Source organism: Macaca nemestrina, chromosome 2 (genome assembly GCF_043159975.1).
Source record: "Macaca nemestrina isolate mMacNem1 chromosome 2, mMacNem.hap1, whole genome shotgun sequence".
NCBI lineage: Eukaryota > Metazoa > Chordata > Mammalia > Primates > Cercopithecidae > Macaca > Macaca nemestrina.
In genome coordinates, this window is record NC_092126.1 from 9594717 (window position 1) to 9620215 (window position 25499).

Genomic DNA, 25499 nt, shown 5'->3' on the forward strand with positions numbered 1-25499 from the left:
ATCTGCTTTCATTTTTCTTTAAATAAAGGAATTTGTCATTCTTTTGCAAAACTCGGAATCTAAATTAGGGAAGAAACTCAATAAGAGGAACTCACATGTTGCTAAATGTGTTTCTTATTTTGGTTCCTTTTAATTTTCAGATCTTTGCCAATGCCCGGAAGTGATAGGTTTAATGAAAAATAAGGAACCACATCATGTATACTCAAAAGTGTATCAAATTATGTGTGTGTGTGTGTATGTGTGTATAAAATAAAATAAATGTAAATAACGTAAAATAAAATAAAATAAAATCACCCTCTCCCCTATCTATTAATAAGCACAGCAGCTCAGCACAAGGCACTGAGCTCTTTGTAGCAGGGAGAAATTTATCAAGGGAAATCCATAGACTCAAGAAGTTCACACACCAGAAAAAGAGGCAAAACAAACTTGAAAATAACTATACAGTTGCAAACGCTAAGTAACACAGACAAGTGTATGAAAGTTCCAGATGAACTATGCTCAATCTGGCAAGCAGAGGGTGGCTCTGAGCCATATCTTCTGAGGTGCGTAGAATCAGAACTCATAGATGGCTGTGTGTTTGTGGGCACACATACACTGGCCTTGGAGGGGAAGAGTGGATCCTGTTTCCAGCAAACAATGTGAACAGAGACACAGACAAAAGGCTAAGGTGTGTATGGAGAACAAACAAATGTGGCAGAATTTAATAACAGCTAGTACATATGATGTACTAGTCCTTATTTAAACGTTTTACATATAACTGAAGAAGGGTCTATTATTATCCTCAGTTTTCAGACGAGGAAACTGAGGTACATGAGCTTAAGTAATTTGGCCTAGGTTTTAGCATAAGCTAATGTTGGTATCTGAATCTACACGTTGTGGCTCCAGAGTTGTTCTGTTAGCCACCTCTACACTACATAAAGGAAAGCACCTGAAACAGGACTGCAAAATTAGACCAGGACAGATTGTGAAGGATAACATCTACCTTTAATTTTAGTTGACAACTAATTTAATAGAATTAAGGGACAAATATTAGGGCATAAGAAGGGCCGGGGAGAGACAGAGAGATGAAAATAATACATTGTATAGACAGCAATTACTTTCTGAAGAGAGGGGACTGTTTTTTCATTAAGAGTAAGGACACACAAACCTCTTGATGCAAATTACTTCTGTTTAGCTGAGGGTGACATTTTCAGTCTTGAAAAATGGAGCTTGCAAAATGTTATTTTACTGAAGCCCTATTGTCAGAGCTGTATACTCTATTCCATATCCACATAGGATCTCAGTTTAAAAGATAGCTATCATTGTTAAACATCAGAGTTTGTCTACATGTGAAATGTGAATTTAAAATTCTTTCTTCACAGGACAACTAGGGGAATTTAATTATCATGTTAACACATTGTGAAAATTAAAACATCAATGATGACCACAGAACCAGATGCATGACCTTCCATTCATTAAGAAACATCATAGCCCAATGTACTGTATATTTGGAATTATCATCTTTTGTATTGTTTGAGATTTTTACAAAGTAGGGTGGGGGGACACAAAGCAAGTAGGTAAATTATTTCCTAAAACTCTTAAAGAGTGTGTTCATTGACAAGTAAGAAACCTATTTTATTTTAAAGGAAGCCAAATCATACTAGACCCTACAAGATTCCCAACTTATTTAAAGTCCTGAGTACACTGCATCAGATAATTCTGGCCCACAATCTCTTAATCTAAATTCCAAATTCAACAGATACAAATCATATAACCACTTTACGAAAGGCTGTTTCAAAGTACACTGCCTTTTTATTAGCCTATTATACAAAATTATGGTAATTTCTTAATAAAGTTTTGGAAACAGACCACATTATTAATTGTATGGCATATATAATATTTAATTAAAGATGCATTATGCTGATAGAATTTAACATCTGGCATGCTGGTTTTGCAGACCATGGAGTGTAGTAACAACATGAAAATAAACAATCCTTATAAATGTCCTCTTGTGCTCCAGTCTTTAGTAGAGTCTCAACTTTCTTTAAAACAACATTTAAGGGACCGGGCATGGTGGCTCACGCCTGTAATCCCAACACTTTGGGAGGCCGAGGCAGGTGGATCACGAAGTCAGGAGTTCGAGACCAGCCTGGTCAGTATGGTGAAACCCCCATCTCTACTAAAAAATACAAAAATTAGCTGGGCATGGTGGTGTGCGCCTGTAGTCACAGCCACTTGGGAGGCTGAGGCAGAGGAATCTCTGGAACCCGGGAGATGGAGCTTGCAGTGAGCCGAGATGATGCTACTGCACTCCATCCTGGTAACAGAGCGAGACTCTTTCTTAAAACAAAACAGAACAAAACAAACAAACAAAAAACAAAAAAAAAAATGCTGAAAACTATTTTGTTAAAAATATCTACGAAGAGGGGAGAACCTCCCAGGTAACTGTCATGTATCACGCTGCTCAGCATTCTGCAGTTTCATTTCTCATAGAAATATCTTTTCTCTAAGCATGTGTTAGTAAAATGGGCACTGCCTCAGGACCCTCACACATAATGAATAATTACTAATTTTGGAAACAGACACTCTAACGACTTCTTAGTTTAACAGCAAGTTGTCTTACATGCACTTTCCAAAGTTTTCTAGATTCTTTTCTAATATCAATTAAACATGGTCCACAGTGGACTAATGAGGCCTATTTAGTAGCAATTCATAATTTACTGTGCTCGTACTGTTCCCTGCAGGGCTTTTTTCTCTCACTAAACCATAATCATATCTCATTACTATTGTTTCATTACTACATTTTTTGGTTTAAATTTTGTTGCTGGCATTTAGTTAAGAAAAAGACTCTTTCATATTATGTATAGAACCTTTTCCTCTCAAAAATGTCAAATCAAAATGTTTCCACCTGAAAAACACTGCACTCAACATAAGACAGCCAATCTCAATAACAAGAATAAAAACAACAAAAGATTTTTTCCTCTGATTGAAAAGTTATTCGATTTTGCTATAAAAACTGAAACAAACCTCCATAAAGCCAATTTATCAGGTAGCAATTTAACTTGTTCTAATTTAAAAGTAGAATGCAAAAGATCTTCACACCTCTTCCTACCCCAAAGAGACCCTCTCCAGAAAACCTGCCATCTTTTATTACAAGATGCAGCCAGAGACCCTATGCTACAGCACCTTAAAGATGGGTGGACGGGCTGTAAAACAGTGTTATCTAACAATGCTGGTCTCCATGTAGACTTATATCTGTAAATAAATATACAGGTATGTTTACATATGTGTTTGCATGTATTTCAAACACATTCAGTAAAGAAACAGAAATAATCTTGGAACTTCAGACATAAAACAAATACATTTACATGTTTTTTCCCTTATGAAATACTTGTATAAATATAAGGTAGCAGCAGGTTTTTCATTATAAATGGTTTTGACATTTTTCAACTCCAGAATTTTAAAACATGGATTTGTAGCCCAGGGGCAAAAGCAGTACATATGTCTAAGCTTTAGGACTAAAAGAAGAATGTCAAGTCACCTGGGCTGGTCCCTTCAGTTACAGAAGGGACCATTTCTCTTTGTCTCTTCCCTTTTTTACTAGGGGGCAGTGCTGCCAGAGTTGTGAGAAAATATTTTCTACTAACTCCCCGTGAATTCATTCAGCTGCCAAGGAAATGGCTCAAGCTCAGAAGTCAGCCTTCAAAATAAGGAGAGGAAGAAAGAAAAAAAAGTAAAATAAATTGATATGTCCCAACATAAAATGATGCATCTTAAAAGTAGAAAAATATAAAGGGGAGAGAGTTAAGGCAGTGCATTTTAACAACCCTTTGGATCTTGTTATAAAAACAAGGCATTGACATGCTAAAGGCAACAAGCTTAATAAGTTCTAACATGTTTTCCACCTTTTTAAGGACTCTGAATTATCTAAATGACTCACTGGTTCTCTGCAGAATTATATTAAAGTTAGACTATGCCGTGTGATTGATTGATTTATCTGTCCCTTTAAGTTGCCATCTGAAATATGAGCCCTGAGAGAAGATCAAACTTCACCAATACTTGCCAGTCCTCAGTGGAAATCTTAGAGTAATTTCTTAAAACCAATAGTAAAAAAATTTCTAAACCCTTTAGGCAGTGATGTTTCATTTCAACTACACTAAAAAACTTTTATTCCAGTTTTAAAAAGTGTTATAAAAATGTAACATGAATGGAATTTTTCAAGGAGGGAGAAATTTATATCACAGAGGGAACTCAGGCCATCTTCACCAGTTTTAATGTTTAAAAAAAGGTTGGTAGAAAAGAAGAGATCTGGGGCTCCGAAGTAAGATGATGTTGAAAGTATTGAAAAACCCAAATAAAGAAAATGAAAGAAAAAAAAGAGAGAGACAAGAAAGGGAACAGGATGTAGAAATGAATAATTTAGATATACGGCATGAGGAATAAGCCATGCCAATAAGTAAAAAACCATCATTTAAATAGAAAATGGCTTGTGATTGTATTAAGTCATGGCCAGATTCACACACACACACACACACACACACACACACACACACACACACACTAAAATTAAAAGAAACATTTAAACTTATTTTTCTAATCTAAAATGGGAAAGAGGCGCTTACTTTTTAAAGAAAAATTCCTCATTTAATTCTTTCTCTTATCAGAGAACCTTCTTTGTCAGTTTTAACAGCAGATTAATCACTTTCGCAACCTACGGAAAAAGTTTTCTGGAAAGCATAACAGCCTACAAGTGTAAATGACAGTATTACTTTTCCTGCAGCTCAGCCGCCTACAAATTCTCTCTCATCCATGACTCAGCATGAGGTAAAAGGAGCTAATGAAAAGGGCCACATTTCCTTTTAAAAATTGTGAACTTTCTTTCAAAGTGCAGAACTATTAAAAAAAAATCCCCCAAAGCTTGACAGAAAAATGAAGTAGCTCTCCATGAATGTTTGTCAGTTATATACCTAGAAATTTTCTTCCAAGTAATGCTAAAAATAAGCTTGCTGTTTGACTCCCACCCCAGGCCAAATGCTGCACTTGATTGGGGATTTAGTACTTACACATATCTATAGTACATTTGTAGGATTATGGGGGAGCGGGGGGCAGGGATAGAAATGTTGCTTTGCTGAAACCAAGACATCAAGAGGAAAGACGAGAAACACAGAACTTTGTGGTCAAGAGAAGGGACTTGTCCTGGGACTTTCCCTCCTTGTAAAATACCAATTGATTTGATCTTGTGAAGAAGCTCTGTAGAGGCAGTCAGGTTCCTGGGAGGAATGACAGAGGTAAGAAAATTCTGTTTTATGATACAGAAGGAAAGATGGGATCCCTTTGCTGTATGTGCACTGGCGAGACAGTCACACACTAAACAATCATCGAATATTTACCAAGTGTCTGATCTCTGCTAGACACTGTGCTCAGCTCTTGGCAGCCGAGACTAGAAGTGTAACAAGATGGTTCGGGTCAATGGTCATCGTCCCGTGGAACTTAAAATGAGTGGAAAGAGGTTATCATTTGGGAGAGGCAGTGAGAGAATGATCATTTGCAGGGTGAAAGGTATGGGGATTAGAAAGTTCAAGGAGAAAGATGTAGAAGGACACAGCAAGGACATTAAACTAAATTATACCAGAGGAGTGAGCTGAAAATGTCTTAAGGAAATGGCATCTATGTTGAGACAAGGCAATAAAGGACTGGGATAATGAACAATGTTCCAGGCTAAAAACAATACCATGTGACTCTCCAGTGGTGACTCAACGTCTCTGGGGATCACAGCAAAGGCAGTGTGTGGCTATAGCATGGTGCATAAGTGGGGCAGGAATGAGATACTTCACATCTTCTTCATGTATACCAGAGAGGTATACAACATCTAAAAAGAAAAGTTCAATTACTATTCCTATTTCGCACGTGGAAAACGAACCAAAAAAAAGGTTAGATCACATGGTTATATGAGATTCAAAGACATTTCTATTTGACTTCAGAGCCTGTTTTCCTAAACACTGCCTTATACTACAGGGATAAGGAGATAAGGTATTAGACAGGAAAGTAATACAGTTGGATTTGCATTGTAGGAAGGCCTTGGTGGATAGATCGGGGCAATGGTGGGGAAATGGATAGAAGGAAACCCGTTTGGAGGGCATCACCAATGGCCCATGAAAGATGATGCTGATCTGAAATCACACACCAGCAGCAGAAATGAGGAGAAGTAGAAAGATTTGTGAAATATTTAGGAGGTAAAAATGACAATAAGGGAAAGAGAGGGTTTAGAAATAATACTTAAACTTCTGGCTTAGGAAACTGGTTAGATGGGGATGCCACATACCAAAACAACATTGGAGTAGAAGAAATTCCTGGCAGAAGTGGATGAGCTTATTTTGAAAACACTGAGGCTGAGATTTCTGTGATACATCCAAATGCACCTGAATGATAAACAGTTAGAAACAACTGAACCTGAAGGGCAAGAAAGTTTACTGAAACAAATTTATATCATATTGTAGAACTGATAGTTGACGCCATAGTAGTTAAAGGCTCTCTTAACCCATTGTGGGAAGTGGAACAGGAGCAGGCCCTAGGAAAGACACCCCTCCCCAAACCCCATCAAAGAAAAACAACATTCAAGGCTGGGCACAGTGGCTCATGCCTGAAATACCAGCACTTTGGGAGGACGAGGTGGGCGGATCAGTTGATGTTAGGAGTTTCAGACCAGCCTGGCCAACATGGTGAAACCCTGTCTCCACGAAAAATAAAAAATGAAAAAATGATAAAAAAAATAAAATTTAGCCAGGTGTGATGGTACACACTTGTAGACCTAGCTACTCGGGAGGCTGAGGCAAGAGAATCGGTTGAACATGGGAGGCAGAGGACGAAGAGTCACTAAGGAGACTCCTAAAGTGAAATTGTTCAGAATGGTAGGAAGAAAACCAACAGAGTGTGGTGTGCATTAACTTTGAAAAGTTGGCAAGATGGCCTGACTGTGCCACAGATTTACACAAGAGCAAGTACAAAAAGAGAGACTCTGAAACAAGCCTACTGAAAGAAGGTCATGTGTTGGAAGAGTGTGCTGAAGTATTGAACCACAGACTGTAAGTTGGATGATAAAGGAAACATAAGAGACTGGTGAGGAAAAAGAAAGGTAATAGAAGGTAAATATGCTGAAGAAAAGTAGAATAGGAGTTACCTGAATGAGAGGGTGCCAGAAGAATGGGGGGTTGTATTTCAAGGCTGGTTTTAGTTTTTATTTTTACGATTTAGGAGGTAAAATAGAGCCAAGCAATGATAAGATCCAGGGTATAACCAGGGGCTATAGAAGCTGCAGCTGAATGGAGATGAGAGTTACAGGAGATGAGTGAGTTGGGCCCTGAGCTTCCCAACAGGACTAACAGCCTGGGTAGTGACAGGAGAGAGTTGAGCCACTTGTCCTGCGGTCAACGAGTAAAGTCCAGGACCAGGACATTAATGAATGACAGCAATGTGGAAAAAAGATTATTTAGCCCAATGTCTCTAACCTTCAAGCAGAATATAAACAGTACTAAACCGCAAGTTAAGAATGCAAGAGAGACAATCAACTCTGCTGTTTGTAAGTTAAAACTAATACAAAAGACTGTCTGAGCCACTGTGGTTCTGTTTCCAGAGCAGACTGGTGAAGCCTATACAGGTCCAAGTGTGCCCAAGGTAAAATGCCAGTTTGAACACATTTACTGTTCCTGAGGCCTATCATCACTTCAGTCACCATCTCCAACGACAATGCTGGCATTCTCATGGTTCTGTTTGAACCTTTTTGCTCTTCCTGGATTTTTTTTGCCCTCAGGTATCTATTGCTTCTCTACCACAGATTTAACTTTTGTAGAAAAAAACTATGCTCCTGTGATGGTCCATTTCTGTGTTAAGTTTTTCAGGCTAAAGTCTCCATTTATTCAATCAAACTCCAATCTAGATGTGGCTGGGAAGGTGTTTTGTACATGTGATTAAAGCCTCTAATCGGTTGATTTTTAAGTAATGAAGAGTACACTAGATAATCTGGTTGAGCCTGATTCAATCAGTTGAAAAGTCTTGGAAGCAGAGTTGAGGATTCCTTAAAGTAGAAGGAATTCTGGTTGTGGCAAGCAGCTTCATCTCACACCACAGAGTTACAGCCTGCCCTTCCTAATTGCCTAATCTGTCGATGTTAGAGTGCCTAGCCAGCCCACAAAATCATGCAAGCTACTCCTTTCCAATTAATCTCTTAATATATATCTTCGACTGATTCTGTGTTTCTGGCACTATTTTCTGTAGGCATCATCCATCACATAGACTAATCTGTGAATTTGGTGGGAAACAAACCATTCATAAGGCGTGCTGATGTTGCTGCAAGACCAATATGTACACCACTCTTTGTCACATGATGATTCCCACCCTAAATAAAACAAATATTGCTTCTGAAGAAACATGCCTTCATAGTATAAGCTGAGAACACCACCAGTGAATTTGCATAAGGGCCTTGCAATAAGATGGAAGCTTCCTGAATCCTTTAGACGGTGTCAGCCATCTCATAAGGAGAAGGAAAGAAAGTACACAACGTAAAAAGCTACCCTAAATGTCTTAATACTCATATAGACAAAGAGGTCATCAAAACCAGGAAGAGACCAGCAAAAGGTAGAGAAAAATATGATTAAAGAGGCAGAAGTTGTTGATCTTACTGATAATCTTTTATAAATGTTATCTGCCTATAATTATAATTAAATACTAAATGTTTTGAATAAGTTTTTTTTAATTGAGAAACAATTCTATTGAGAACATACTTAATTTCAAGAGCATTACTCTCATGGAAAATGTAACAAAATTATGTTATTTTTTGGTTAAAATAGGTCTTGATATCTTGTCAATTCAGCTATTGCACGGTAGTACTATGGTTTGCATAAGCCAGGGTTTAAACTTGAGATCTTAACACATCGGGGTTTTTATTTTATTTTATATGTGTGTGTTGTGTGTGTATTTATTTATTTGATTAGAGGCAGGATCTTGCTCTGTCGCCCAGGCTGGAGTGCAGTGGTGCAATCATGGCTCACTGTAGCCTTGACCTGCTACCTCCTGGGCTCAAGCAAGCCTCCTACCTCAGCCCACCCCCAACACCCCCAACCCCCTACCAGCGAGGTGACACAACAAGCACATGCCACCATGCCTAGCTAATCCTGGCTATTTAAAAAATGTTTTTGTAGAGACAGGATTTCACTATGTTGCCCAGGCTGGTCTCAAACTCCTGGGCTCATGGGATTATACCACCTCAGCATCCCAAAGAGTTCAGATTACAGGCATGAGCCACGGTGCCCAGCCTCATTGGGGTTTAAAAAAAAAAATGCGATCTAGAATTCTTAATAAAGTTAGACATTCAGTTACTAGAGGTACTATATTTAAAAACAAAATTTTAACACATTTGTTTTTATTGCTTTTTAATTTTAGTGCAGTTTTGTCCAGTTAACACAGAAACATGATGAACGTGTATGATATTTCTGTTTTGAAATAATTTAAGTAATTACAGAATGTAAACATGTTAAGACCTTAATATGATACCCTTTATTGTTCACATGATACCTGAAGTTTCAAAGAGGGCACATTACTTTTCCAGTGTCACAGAGATTGGGTGGAACCCGGTCTAGAATGTCACTTTCCGACCTTTTTTCCCAGTGTTCTTCCCACTGCTCAGTATTAAGTAAGAGAGTTTTAAAGCACATTCACAGACACACCTCCATGTTCCCTGCTCTCCCCACCCTTAGTAAAATCCCCTGGGATGCTTTTGGCAGGATTCAGAGATGGCTTTGGCAGCTGTAGCCACGTTCCTGGAATCCATCTGCAAGTGCTGGTCAGCAGAGCCTGCTTCATTCCCTTTTTGGTCTTAGTCAGTAAAGGTTAAGTGTATGTGAATTATCATAAGTTTATTTTTGGTATCCCACTACCCTCCCCTTTTTTTTTTTGGTAAGTGATCAATGACTACCAGGCACAGGAAATACATTTCACTGAATGATTGTCTAAAATCAAAACTCCATCTGGGCTGGAACAGAGACAGGATTAGGGATGACCATTTATAACATTAATACTAGCTACATTAAACCACTGAAAGATGCTTAGAGCGGGAAAAGGGTCTTCAAATTGCCTGAAACTACTTCCAAGGCTGAATCCTGGCTCCTCTGCTAGCCCACGTGTTGTGTGTAATAGCAGCACATACAGCTGGTGATCACATTGTGACTCAGTGCACCACGGGGAGAGAAGGTTGGACGGATGAGGAACTAACTCAGAATTGTAGAACAGAAGTCTCAACTAGCAAGTACTAAATGTGGTCTCCCTTATTGAACAAATCAAGTTGAAAGAAAAAAAATAGTGAGGGAATGAGCTGCTAAAGTTAGTTTCCTTAAAGTGAGAGATGATATTTCCCCTTTAAAAATTAAAAGACACACAAACAAACCTGTCACCTTCACTGTGGATTAAATTAATATTATAATAACTAAAACTAGCAGCATAACATGGACTGATGAAGACAATATTATAGAATGAAAATTAATTTAAGTATAGCAGGGGTGGTCCTGGGATGGAGAGTAAAATTCATAACCACAGCCATCTGGAAAAGATGAAAAAAATAAAGTATATAAGAGAAGAAAAGAGAAGAAAATAAAGTATATAAACTTTAGCTATTAGGGACTCAAACTCCTGGCTGCTAGGAAGGAAGCCAATCAAGATTTTATGAACCTAAAAGAACAAAGAAAAGGAAGAGAAGGAAAGTGGGGAAAGGACAAGAGAATGAAGGGAAGGAAGGAAAGTGGAAGGATCATAATGGCCACTCCACTTGAAAGGGGTTTACTGCAACCACCAGTCTTATGTTTAAATGTTCTCTCTCTTCAGGGCAGTAGGCAAGGAGGGTCACTCTATATTGAAATTAATATTAAAAACCATAGTTATATCTTTGGTTTGAGACAGATTCAAGTACAGAGACAATGATATATGGACACAAGGACAATCCATCTTCTTTCAAAAATCTTATCTCTTTTTCTACTGTAATACATTTAAGATCTAGGTTTCACAGTTTATTCTGTGAAAGATTCTGGTTAGTAACTTTCTGGAAAGAAGGAAGGAGGCAGAGAGGGAGGAGAGAGAGAGGGAGACAGAGGTGGGGAGAGGAAGACAGAGCGGGGAGAGGAAAAGAGAAAGAAAGAGAAAGAAAGGGCAAGAGAGAAGAAGGAAGGGGAGGGGAGGGGAGGAGGGAGGGAGGGAGGAAGGGAAGGAAGGAGGGAGGGAGGGAGGGAGGAAAACAAAGAGAGGAGAGGAGGGAAACAGTAGAAAGGAATGGAGGGAGAAAAAATGTAAGTTTTTAATTTGCCTTTGTAGATATTTATTACTGAAGATTTTTTTACTTGCAAAACATACTATATACATATGTATATACATATATATACTTATATAAATTTATTAAACTATGTAGTATACATACATTTATAAATATATTAATTACTATATGTAAAACAAAAACAAAGTAGGCTCATTAGAGAAAATTTAAAGATAAGTAGAGAAGTATAGAAAGAAGCCGGTTCCCCAAATCCCAGAAATAATTGGTTAGTGTATATTGACCATTAGATTTCAAGAAATACACAATGTACTTATATATGTATGAAAATATATTCACAATTCAGATAACATATAGATTTATCAATCATATTAGACATGGAAGTAACTAGGGTATATTTCTTATTTCACATAAGAGATAATTAGATGAGAATATTTTGTTATTGTCAGGGAAATAACAGAATTAGGATTTTTTAAATCCAAGGCCCTACAGTTATACATAATGAATATCAAAGACATTTTCAGATTAAGTCTTACAAATCTAGAAAGTGTGGGGCAGAAAAAGCCAGTGTTTGAGAGCTCGGTGATCTTAAAAACAACTACTGTCTTAAAGGGGATTATTACCACTTTGCCACTTACAAAATGCTTCTGACTCCTTTCTACACAACACATCCATATGATTGCCAATGTTATCCTTCCATTTTACTCAAAGGGAAATGAGGCTCCAAGATAACCACGCTGATTAATGTCACCAACCCAGTAAATCATGGAGAAAGGACTTGGATGTCTGAAAACAAATTATTTTACAGGTGGAAAAGTTAACAAAGAATATACAATGTTTTCTGAAAATGTGTAATTCTCTTCATCATTTTGAACTATGGCTTCTAGAAATCTGCCTACTGGTGATGGAGATAGTCATGGAAGTATCACCCATCAGGACATAGTAAGATGCAGCCTCTTCTCCGCCCTGATTACTATCATTTTGGAGAAAATATGCTTATGATACGTAGCAAGACTAAAATAATTCTTATGTTAGAACTTCAAGGATTAAGATTCAGCGCTGCTCATCCTTGATTTGTTTTCTGCAATACAGAATACAAGCCCTGAGACGGTGTGGTGACTTGGTGGTACAAAGCGAAGAGCACTGGACTGCAAGTTAGGAAACCTGTACTCAAAACTCTGCATCACAGAAGAGCCTTGCAAACGAGCAAGCCCGTCTCCTTACCCAACAGAAAATAAAGCTATTGAAAATCATAGAGGTACTAGGTAATGTGCCTGGCACCATGTGTGTTATGCAGAAGGAGCTAACTCAACATTATACCAGCCTACCATTTACCATCTCAGAGAGTGAGCCCACAACCCACTAACTTATATAATGAATGTCCGTTCCTCCAACCTGGTGCCACTCAGCTCAAGAGCGGCTATAGTAATGCAATTGCTTAAATTCTGTGTACTTAAAGGAAATCCACCAATTGGTTTGAACCAAAGCAAATTCCTGCCCTATCTGAAGTGTGCAAAGACCAAAAAATATCAAAAGGCTACAACTTTTCCTGAATCAAGTCTGGATTTAAACCAATGGTCTTAAATAAAATAAGAATCACTAAAATAGAGAACATTCACCTCAGGAGTTAAGAGCAGGGCTTTAAATCAGTGGCCCCTTGTGTGCTTGGGGGTGGAAAGTATTCAGATGACAGGCTTCTTCTCCAACAGGGCTTCTTTCCAAACACTTCCGTGCGTCTCTGGTCATTACAGAAAGCTCAAGGTCCTAAAAGATCATCAGATTTTATTCCTCAAATCCCGTCAATCACATAGAGGCATTTTCTTGTTTGGCCTGATAGAATAGTTGAGAATGATCCCACATGATCCTAACAGGCAAGAACAACTGGTGAGAACCCATTTCTCAGCATGCTTCAATCAAGAAGTCCACGTCATCAGCAGCGCTAATTTAATTTAAAAAAAGCGGTGGTGCTATAATTGGCTTGCCATTCTAGCTAGTGGGTTTCCAGGGTAACCGTGTTCTTGCCACAGATAAAATCTACCTAGTAGCACAAAGACTAAGGGTTTGGGGAAGAGTCAGCATCAAATGAGAGGTCAAGAATTCAGCCTGAAGAGAGCTACATCAAAAGCATATTTAGTTAAGGTGGACTGGATCCAAAATCTGAGCCCTGTCACGTACTAGCTGTACCATTTCAGACAAAAAATATACAACTTCTCTAGGCCTTGTTTCCTCATCTGTAAGATGAACATAATAATGGAACCTGTCTTGTAGGATTGTTACAGGAATAAAATAGCGAACTTAAACATGAATTAGTACATTTTAAATCCAGACGAAATGTAAGATAAATAAATAAGACTATGACAGATGTCCCTAAACCTAGACATTCAGAGACCTGGAAAACTAAAAACAAAAAATCAAAATAGGTTTTGTTTTCTTTTTAATTTACAACTCTGGAGAAAAAGCATCCTGAAAGCTTCTGAAAAGAACACAAAATGGCTTGTAAAACTACGTTGTTACACAGTGATGCTCATGTTATTACTGCCTCCCAGGACTTGACTTCTGGGAATATGCTCCCATGTCAGAGGCAATTTGGAAAGTCTTAATTGAGGAGAGCCACAGCTTTTCAGGCCGCAAATTAAGGATGGGGAAACCATCCTTGCTTAGGGTGTGACAGCTAACTGGAATGTTTCATTGCTGTAAATACAGCAGGCCCATTTACCATGATTCCCCTCAGGGAAAAGACTCATCTGCCACAAATATAACAGTGATGGAAAAAAGGGGGATATTTTGCCTCTGAATGAAAAAAAAGACATAAAAAAAGTGAGTAGTTTGAAGGGGTCTTTAATATGTAAATTTCAGGAGGGGGGCATCACTTTTATTGTCTTTATTTCTATTAGAAAGGGTATCTGAAGATGAATGAGGATAAGCTTCAGCTGTAAAATCCATCATGTTACACTCCCCGTTTAGCCTCCTCAACACACACACAGGAAATTAAGCTGGCAAAAGAGACATGGAACTACTTACACCTGTGCTCACACTGACAGAACAACTTTCAGGCAACAAGCAGCCAAGCAGTGAGAAACAAAGTTTGAGAGCAAGAACATGCACACACAAAAAAGTTTCTGTTGTCCTAAGATTAAATGCTGAGGCAGGAAGAGATACTATTCTTGAATCAAGTGAGAAAAGATGGTAAAGTGCGATATTAAAATGCAGCACACTGGAATAAGTTTGCCTCTATAAAAACTGTTATGTTCTGTATGTGATTTAAATTAATGCCTATATTTGTGGGAGATAAAATTAAAATGAGATAAATGGTGCCAGCATAGAGCATGTTCGCTGGAGCAATAAATAAGGCAGTGAAAGGTATTTTACATTTCAGTCACATCTATCCAAACAGGGAGCTCAAAGCACTTGAGGAACATTTGTTAATTAAATGCTATAATAGATTTGTGAGTCACCCGGACAGTTATTACATGTATTTTTCAAAAACAGACAGAGAGGTGAAGTGACCCAAGGTCCTCTGGATGCCACTGAAGAGGAAACCTAGGGTGCTGAAGGCGTGCTTTCTATCCAGCTCAGCTGCTTCTTGGCCTGTTGGGAGAGCCTGGAAAGAAGCATCTCCGGTTGCTGTCCCATTGAACAGAGCTCACAGGCTTTCGTTTATTAACTACCTCAATAGCAAGTAAGATTACAGTTGCATGTAGGGAGAAAGGTAATAATTTTGCCACACTATTAACAACGTATTTCTCCTTTTCCCCCTTACGTTACAAGAATGTCCTATGAATGATTAAATATTGTCATATCATTTATCTTCCACTTGCAAACTTGTCTAAACTATTGATTAGAGAGAGATGCCCTCTTTTCCAGTTGAAGCTCTTCAATTCTGTCCTCCACACGTCCTCTCTGACCCTCCCCTGGTCACTGGCTTCCTGTTTTAGGAGCTCTATACCCTGCAACCCCAAGGAACACACTTTGTGTTCACAGCTCAGCTTGACAAGCAATCAGATTAACTTGCAAAGTGAAATCAAGCAAAATTGAGAATGTATTGATAATTGTGTATTGATCATTGATAATGGAGTAGACTGTGGCCACTGTACTGTTCTTTTACATGTTAGAAAACTCCCAAAATAGAAAGGTTAAATAAGTCTAAGGAGGAAGTATCTATTGAAACGCTGGGACAATGCCCCTCTGCTGAGCTACCACGTAAGTGAGTGGCCAGGAGAGGGCCCGTGGTTTCTGAAGATGAGGTGGCAAAGCAACACGGCAGTCATTGTAAGTGCGGGTCATTTTGCGCTGATCCAGGTGAAATTTAAGGAGGGTTGGGGATCACCAAACCTCATCTCTTATTTTTCAGAATAGAAGATTCTCAATTATATTTGTATCTTCCTTTTACATTTTAAAAAATGCATTCAAATCCATTATAGTTTTGAGACACACGTCAATGTCACACAAGCAAACTCCCTGCCCTGTCTCTTCTGTGGAGGTTGGTCTACCTTTTTGTGCCTTGGTTCTCATCTGTACAACGGGAATCGTGATCATACCCACTTAATGAGGACTAAAGGACTCTCCCCACAAAAAGCACTTACAACAGTGCCTGGTACTAGGAAGCACACAATGATTGTTAACCATTGTTACTATTACAAAGTTATTGACACTGTTCTCCACGTATTTCCAGCTCTCTGCTCCGCGGCAACCCTATGGCCAGGTGGAGCCATGTGAATAGTTATGGCTAAGGAGCTGTAAGAAGCGACATGTGTTACATCCAGGTCAAAGTGTGGAATTAGCAGTTTGAGACCCTCAGAGCTCTTTCTCTCTGGCATGGAGGTCAGAAGTGTTGGAAATGGCAACTATTAGTCTGCAAAGAACTCCTTCTGACCTATGATGGACAAGTAGCATAAATAAGAAATAAACCCTTGTTTTTGGCACCGAGATTTGGAGAGTATTTGTTACTACAGCACTACCTGAACTACCCTAACTAATAATTCTTACTTGGATTTACAAAGTGCTTATACCCCTATCATTAGATTCAATCCTCATAATGAAGAGAAAAGGGCAGAGTATACCTATTTAGCAGACATGAATTTCAGCTCATTTTAATGCAATATTTACTGAATGAAGTTCAGCAAGTCATACTGATCCAGTTGCAAGTCAGGTTCTCTAGATTTTTGGTCAATCCAAAATATTATTTCATTGCACTCTACTCACATTAAAAAGCCTTAGGACCCTTGACTCTAATATATGTATCTACTGACACTAACCTCTACCAACATCCTAATGAGGACTCTAACATTTATTGAGTTCTTACTACACTACTCCATCAAATCAAAGATGCTACTGATTATAAAATACACCACTAGCTATTACAACATCGGAAACAAAAATTACTGCCATTTAAATTATAACATAGGGCTCTGTCATTAGAATATCTATTATATGTTTGTTGAAGTAAATGGCTTAAAATTATCCATAGTTTTTTTTTATCATATGTCACCCCTCTATATATATAAAAAGGAAAATATAAGTTCAACAAATGAAAGCATTCCAAACATTTCTTTACATTTAAATTTCAACCATTTGAATTACTTTTCAAGTCAAAATCATGGAAGTTCTATGTTTTTCCTCATAATACTGACCTCTGGGCCATCAAGAGTCTTAATAAAAAAGGGGTCCACTATTGACTCCAGGATTTTCTTCCAGGTCACTAATCTCCATAGAAAGCAGATTTTGATGTACATGTACAGACAATGAGTGCTATGTCATGATGACCATGTAACAGTAATTAGTCAGAAATGTTAAGCATGTGAATGGGTCTTAGGATTGATGACATATGTGAGAGGAACAGTGCCTAACTGACGTCTCCGCAACTGGATGAAGTAGGCACCATATTATTACAACCATTTTGAAGTCAGGAATTGAGGCATGGAGAGATTAAGCTGCCTGTTGAATGTTACCCAGCTGGCAAGCGGAGGATACAGAGAGTTCCATCTAAGGCAGTCTGACATCTTTAGAGGAGCTGCTCTTAGCAAATATGCTGTATGACTTCTCATAATAACAATTAGGTTGGCTTTTTATTATTTATTTGTTTACTTTTTGATGGCGGGGGCACAAGACTTACAAACTCTAAGGAAAGTGCTCAAACACTTGTGTAAAAGTCTTACACAGTTTACATAATGGGCTGTTTATTTTGTTTAAAGCAAACCAAAAGGAAATTGGCTCTAATATTACTACCAGCTCATTTTTGAAACAAATAGAAAGACTTCCGGGGCTCTGTTTTTTGGTGATCCTAGAAAGAGATATCGGAAACATTTGCATACAGTCCTATCTTCTGAAAATATTGGGATGTAAGTGCAGTGAACACAGATATGTAACATCTATCTATACCTACTAGGATGTACATGTGGTAGATCTTAAAACACACTTTTATTGTATTTAGTTTCATATTGGTGTCTATGTTTATACATGAACATGAATGTGAGAAAGGCAAAGAAATCACCACTACTAAACATGGGAGGGCTAAATGTGTGCTTGATCCTCATGGAGCATGAAATAAGACTTAATCTTTGCCCAGAAGGAAAATCTTACTGAACAAGTATAACGATTGATTTTTTTCTTTAGCAGTTCTTTATCTCTTCTCCTTTTTCAAGGACAGTTAGCACAACTGAACAATTACTTAGGAGGTACAATACAAAGCTTTGAGCGTAGCTCTTTATACACTTATCAAATGAGTATAATTTGCTATAATTCTCCCTCCTGATTATATACAGTAGCTATTTCATTCTCTAAATAATATCTTATACTTTTTTTTAGAAGTTGGTTAAATTGCTTAGGAGGAGAATATTAGGCTCAGTTTCTTTGAAGGGTAATATAGTGGGAGTGACTGTATAATTATCTCTACCGGGCTTTCACCCACCATACAATGTCGTCTACTAGATCTATTGCTTTCCTGTTGAGAACTCCAGTTAATCCTACTAGCTAGCACACAGGAGAATGAGACAGGCAAATTTTATTTTTAACTAAGGACTGAGAGCATAAGAGAAAGAAATACTAAGATTGATTAAATCTGGTGCATTTGCAATTTTTATTTTAAGCCATTTCACATATATGTGCTACCCAATAGGTACACTAATTCAGACATTACAGTCATTTGTGTAGCGTGTCCTATCTGGTACTCTCTGCCTGAGACCAATTGTCCTTTAAGCCACTCCACAGCTGGGCTATTTTATGCCTTGCAATTACTACTCTATTCTGGATGGGGAGTTTTATTTTATTTTAAATTGATGTGGATTTTATTTTCAAAATGCCAAGCATTCCAAATGCTTCACACATACTAAGTTTTTAAAAACAATTCAATGGCTTCCAACAGAGAGAAGTTTAACATAAGCCATTCACCAAAAACATCAGGATTTCTACAATAATTTTTTCTCCAATATTGCTTAATAGTTTGTCTATTTGCCTTACCTGCAAGACAGAACTCCACGGCAGGGTCTCAGGCAGTCTTACTCACATGCCTCTGACCAATGACTGCCACAAGGCCTGTCACTTTTACCCTTCTCTGCATCAAGTTATGAATAGAGTACACTAAGCCCTGTCACTTTTACCCTTCTCTGCATCAAATTATGAATAGAGTATACTAATTGCATGCAGAAGTTAGAAATGATAAGATCAAACAATGTTATTCTCCTGAATTAGTGATTACGGCTATCAGATTGCAACTAGTCAAAAAAAAAAAAAAAAAAAAAAAAAACAGCCATTAAACTGAAGTTGCCATTCATTTACAAACCCATTACCACTAAAGTAGATTTGAGGTTATCTAGTGTTGGGGTGAGAATGAGAAGCAAATGAGGATGGAATTTTTAAATGTTCTAAAATTAAATTGAGGTAATGATTGCATGACTCTGTAAATAAATTACAAATCACTGAATTGTAAAAAAGCAAAATAAAAACTTTTGCCAAATACCCTCTTCACTAACACAGTGACTGTTAGTATTTTCAAAAGTGCCTTTGGTGGTCAATTCATATATTTAGGCTTTGGAGCCAGATGGCCGTGGCTGAAACATGACCTCTGCCACTTAGTGCCTCGATGAGTTATATACACCTTTCTGGGCCAGAATTTCCTCTGCTGAAAAATGGGAGAAACGACAGGTTACATCATTGGATTACTAAGAAAAACAAGTGAATTGATATGTGGAAGTGATACAGTAACTTCTCAATAAATGTTTAGTTACCAATCCATATCTTTTATTTAATTATAATTTTTAATATCAGAAATAATTGACTATTGCTGCAAAGGATTAATCTGACAGGGGGAATTCTACATAAAATTCTTTGTAGATAAGCACTATCCTACACAATACAGATGACGTACTTCTGGTTTTCATTCACAATCCAGGGCCCCTCCAATTCAAGTGTATTCAGATTATCTTTCTAAAGCATGCTTCTCATTTTTTCCTCAAACTGTCAATGCCCTGTCTTCCCTCAAACTCCTGCCCCTAGTGCCCGCAACTGCCTACAAGGACAAGGTGCACAACATACAAAGTCATTGCACTGCACCGAATCCAATTGTAAGCTGCTCTCTGAACCCTCACCAATGTTTGTTTGTTTGTTTGTTTGTTTGTTTTGGCTGTTTTCTTTCTCTGTGCCACTTACTCCATTTTCCAGATACTTCAAATTCCTCGCTCAGCCAAAAACACCATTCTTTCACGCAAATCTTCCTTTCACAATTTCAATTTCTTCTGCCTAGACTGTGGTCAGCCTTGAAAAACTCCTGTACATCCTTTGTGACCCAACTCGAATGTCACATCCTCTAGCTGACCTCAATCTTCATTGTGACCTCATAATAAGACATATACACCCCTACTGAAGCATAAGTTGCCCCTCTCCACCCTTCAGGCCCTGCAGCAACTGTCTGCCCACAGTCCCAAATGTTATACCAATACTAACCTATTGTGCATTATGTGTGATTCACCTCTGAGCCTCAGCATATTTTCTTTTCTCTTCCAGAAAAACTTCTTCCTCTCTACTTTCCACAAGCCACTCACCTAGCAAACTCCTACAAGTTTGTCAGACCTCTGTTTAGCTCAGATCAGATGCATTCAGGGTGTCATGGCAGGACACTGACATGATCATAGGAAAATTCCTCAGATCTTCTAAGACTAGGTTTGCTTTGTCCCTGAATATGCTTCCAGAGTACCCTCTGCTGACCCTAAATACTGGTCTATAGCACCAAATGGAAAACCGTCTGTCGATACACATTTTGTGATAGGCTCAATTTTGTCTAACTATTGTCAATCTCCATAACCCTAGCACCTAGAAAGTCTCTGGCAGATACCAGATGCTCAATATCTGTTGAGTGAATGTATTAATCATCTCCTTTAAAAACAGAGTCAGTGGATTGAAGGGTAAGTATATTATATCTCAAAAAGCTATCATTTAAAAGTAAATCTGAGTCACTAGTCTATCTTTCTCCTTGTAGCGTTGCTGGACAGAGGTCTTACATGTTTTCATCCCTATCGTGGAGCCTGAAACCTACAAGTTGCTCAATAATGTTTACCGAAATTTAATAAAAATAAAATATGATGCCAGATTCTGAGCCACTGAACTACTTTCTACAAATGACCAATTTACATGAAGCTCCTCAGTAGGTAAATTGAAGTGATATCACAAATCATGCAGCTAGAAGACTCATTGCTTTCAACATGCACATTTCACAACTCACAATTGGGTCCAGTCAGTGAATTACCCAAGATCCTGCAAATAGGATCACAAAGAATGCCTTCTCCCTAATCAATATCATTAGTAGTGCCTAACTTAGAAAGACTGTTGTGATCACAGTAACCAGATTTAGTGTTACGAATATGGACTCTGCCAGCACCAAATCACCAAATACAGGTAGGAAAGCTATAGCTAGAAATAAATAGAACACTAGTGGGTTTTTGAAAACATGATCAGATTAAACAGGTGTTGATATGCATGAGAAGAGGAATAAACAAACTACTGGTTTGCTATAAGTCATTATTTGGCAGTTGTATAATATCTGATAATTCTTCTAGGCTCTATTTACTCAAAGACCAGGAATTATAAAAATATCTGCTTCACAGTACAGAAGCCAGTGAAATTAGGGACAAATGTTTTACGTATCACAAATACGGTATTCAGGCAATGATGATAACAGCATCGTTCTATAAGACAGGCTTTGTTTTAAGCACTTTAGACACACTTTACACACGGCTTTGACTATAAACTGCTTCTTTTTTTTTTTTTTTCTACTAACCTACGAACAAAGAACCAACTGGTGTCACTTAATATGTGTCACAATGGTTTCTTACCACATCAAGCATAGGATGTGTTTCAATTTTCAAGAAATTAAACTGTGAGAAAGACACTTTATAGGATACAAGTAATAGAGTATAATACATTTAATAGTCCTAACAATCCTATGAGATGGGTCCTATTACCATTCCCATTTTAATGATGTGGAAGTTGAGACACAGAGAGGTTAAGGAACTTGTTCAAGGTTACTTAAAAGCTTTAATGATGAGAAAAGTTTAACAGAGACTCATAAAGCTTTACAGCGTCATCTCTCAGAAGCCCGTAAAATACTAAGAATTCGGTTTGTTTCTCTAAATGATACAACTGAACCAGTAAACTTTCCTCACTGAAGGGTATGGTGTTCTGAGATCTAAGAATTCTCATGGCAAAGTATTATGAAAATAAAAGTAGAAAGATAGCAATTTTAAACATTTCAAGTTTTTATAATTTGCATCCTCTTTGCATTTATATAGCTTAGTTTGTATCAGACCAATTTGCACTCATTTGGATTTTGCTTTTAAGTTTTCTTAATCCTTTCATTTATCTGTTTTCTGTATGCATAAAGATACTGTAAGCTATTCTGGAAATGATAGTGTATTTGTTTTTTGATCTCCTTTCTCCCCTTCTCCACCCTCCAAGCCTTGCTCTGAGCTTACTGGGCATTAAATAAGTGTTGCTGACTAATTAAAAGCAAAATGGAGATCCAATTTGGCATCATATCCCAAAGCATGATATTAAAAAAGACACAACTCAAGCCTAGATTGTTAGCTTCTCGTATATGATTAGTGGTATTCTTGGTATAATTTACATAGTGAGAGAACATGGCTTTTTGAACTAAGCAGAAACATCCAAAGATGTGGTATGAATGTTGGAGGGAGAGATGGGAAGGGGATCAAAGGAACACATTAAGAGATGAGACTGTGATTTGACTTAATCATTGAATAGAGTCCTTAGGCTGTTCACAGTTAAGATATATATTTTTTAATCTGAGTTATTTGGTGAGGTAATGAGAGCTAACTAATAAAGCTAACATGAAATATGATACAGAAAATATGACATAGTTCCCATCCCTGTTCATTTTCAAAAAAAATATTATTTTACGTATAAAATCATCTCTAAGCACAGAAAGGTTGTTTGCTGACTCTTGCTCCCACATATGAAAGTCAAGATATGATATTCCAGGTCACCTGTGAAATTCTAACATGGTTATTAGGAACAGCAATCAAAGTGTAAGCACTTTTACATCATCTTGTAATCGTGCAAGGGAAGATTGAAAAGAAACACAACTGTAAAATTTTCAAATTTTCCTCATCAAAGACACTGGTTAGTTGGGAAGTTATTGAGAATATAAAGTTAAATCTTGTTAATCCATTTTCCTATCATATGAAAATGCCTATTAACCACACAATGAAACCTTCCTTTCTCACACGCAAGTTAAACTAAAAGCTATTCGAAAATCCCTTTGCCTCTAAGCCCTAAGTGACACTGCACAATCTGCTAACCACATCTCTCCTTACAGTAAATAGAGAAGAGTGGCACATTCTGGCAAACACATTAGTCCGCATCTACCAAAGTGAAAATCTGTGAGTTCAGAAACTTCTATACATTGTCCAGTAGTACATGTTTATAAAAATAACCTTGAAGCTTAGTCAAAGTCTCTCTGAAGTTATCAAATATTGAATGTTTTTCATTACTTTAATATCAAATATGTCTTCATTCTATTTGGTACTTTAAGTTTCTTTGCCATAATAAGATATAATATACATCAAACATATTTATGAAAAAACAAAAACCCCATTCAGTTTTAAAACTGCTAACAATGTTAGCTTTGAATGGGCAACAAAAATAGAATAAAGTTCCTTGAAAGTTATCAAAGTCTAATAGTATCTCACAATTCCTTTCTAATGGGCTCATTACTATGTTAGTTTTGCTTATCAGAAGTTTAAATTATAGTTTTACGGATAAACAGTTTTAAAACCAGAATGAAAACTAAATACTAGTGGAACACTGATTTACAGACCAAAGCAAGCGGCAGTCCGAAAGTGAGAGGAGCGGATCTCTATGGTCCAGAACTTGTTTACTTGCAAACATCTGGGGTGAAGTCCCAGCCTCAGATATTTGGTTTGCTTTGACTTTATAAATTTCTCTCTGTGATACAGAAGTACATACAACGTTGTCTCTACCACACCAACAGCTCTGTTTAAGCAAAAAGCCTCAAAAAGTTGTTTGTTTTAATAACTACATCACCACAGTTTTATAATGGGTAATTCTGCACTCTGGCCACAGGTAATTGGATCAGACATTGAACCCAAACCACACTAGATACCCAGGAGCTGTGCTGGAGGAAGAATTCCTTCTCCATGGGTACTGGAGAAGAACCAGCTAAAATAATGGTACTGTTGGTTCAGGCTTTTCAGTGTAAGGATACAGAAAAAGAAAAGCTGGGAGCAGAGATGGAATAGAGCAAAAGCCAGAGACACACAGCGTAGGATGAGGAGGCCATGAGGCAGCAGAACATCATATAATGAGCATCCTAGTCTTCAGAAGAAGACTAAACAGAATCACTAACAGAAGCTGCCACAGAAAACAGAAGGAAAACGGAAGAAAGCTAAATCCTTGTCCAATGAAGACCCACCGGACAAGGAAACACTGGATGTTTATTTCTGAGGGATGACAAAATCAGCTGCTGTTGTGTCCTCAATGATATTCCAAGTCTCCATGAGACTTGGTTGTCTAGTTGCTGACATGGGTTTTTGGACTTCCTTCCTTCTCCCTGTATACTTACCATAAATTCCCACCATCTAAAGTCATCTGAGGTAACTTTAAGCACATCTTGGTTCCTGCAACCTGAAAGGACCTAACTAAAACAGACCCAAGAAACAATTTCTTTATTTTAAAAGAACTTAGACACACATAATTCTGGCTCACTCTGGTATATTATGGTTTTAAAAAATGACTACGTCTATTAACAGAAGGAAAATAAATAAATAAAATAGAAGGATGGGGAAGAGAGTTTATTTTGTGTCTCTGCTTGTAAAACACAACAACAAATTATCTGCGATTTGGGAATTATCCGTGAGGATGCTCCTCTGAAATCTGTAATATCCTAAAAGCTATGCAGATTAGCTCTATTCTCTTACATACCTACATTTTCAGATGTTATTCCCTGCTAATTACCCTCAATATGACCAGCTGGGAATGGTGGAAAGAAGGAGTATGGCATGGAAGGTGGACCTGACTCTGGACCTTCCTATCATAGAATCAGTATAGAGAATTCAATTATATTTTTTAAAGCCTGATTATGCAAAACACTTGTTTCTTAACAAAAAAAATAAGCTAAAGGTATTTTTTAGTGCATTGCTACATTTGCATTTTTAAATTATGGTAGATATTTTTATTGCGTTAAGTACCTTATTCTATCTCAGCGAAGAGTCGTGGCTGTTTTAAGTAAACAAGACTGTTACAAGAATACCCTACTCTTCTTCCATGGTGAGTGCCTGTATTCAAACCACAGTGCCATGGAAAATAACTTCCCCAACATTTACTCTCTTGGCCACAAGTGTCTGTTTAGAGAAGTGTCTGGGTTGGTCCGGACAACACATCCCCAAGCAACTAAGTGGAAACCCAGGTCGATCACACGAGTTAAGATGAGGATTCTAACATTTGGGATGATGGCCCACACTGAATTTTGATAAATCTCAAAACAAAAACAAAAACAAAAACAAAAACAAGCAATTTCAATTCTGGATTCACATGTACACAAAGATATATACGCAAGGAAGCTCATCTTAACATTGTTTATAATAAAGAAAAGCTGAAGCTCTCCACTGTAAAAGAGACTCAGGGATGAACCCTCACACTATGAAGCACTATACAGAGTTAAAAATAGTAGGGCAAATCCTTTTAA

At 37.6% G+C, this 25499-nt stretch overlaps 1 protein-coding gene across 12 annotated transcripts in view; it reads right to left on the minus strand.

Moving 5' to 3' along the window:
* LP (LIM domain containing preferred translocation partner in lipoma) overlaps positions 1–25499 on the minus strand; it is a 723802-nt gene that overhangs the window by 292911 nt on the left and 405392 nt on the right. The window contains exons 1-2 of one of the 12 annotated variants that reach the window (XM_071090665.1): positions 19931–25295; positions 11926–12073 (exon numbers count right to left, since the gene is read on the minus strand). The exons of 9 other annotated variants lie outside the window; for them this stretch is intronic. In XM_071090665.1, the coding sequence (XP_070946766.1) occupies positions 11926–11958 (33 nt within the window). In that variant the 5' untranslated portion in view covers positions 11959–12073; positions 19931–25295. Of the gene's footprint in view, positions 1–11925; positions 12074–12906; positions 13124–19930; positions 25296–25499 lie in introns of those variants that run through there. 2 more of the 12 variants (XM_071090666.1, XM_071090667.1) reach the window with 2 other exon arrangements.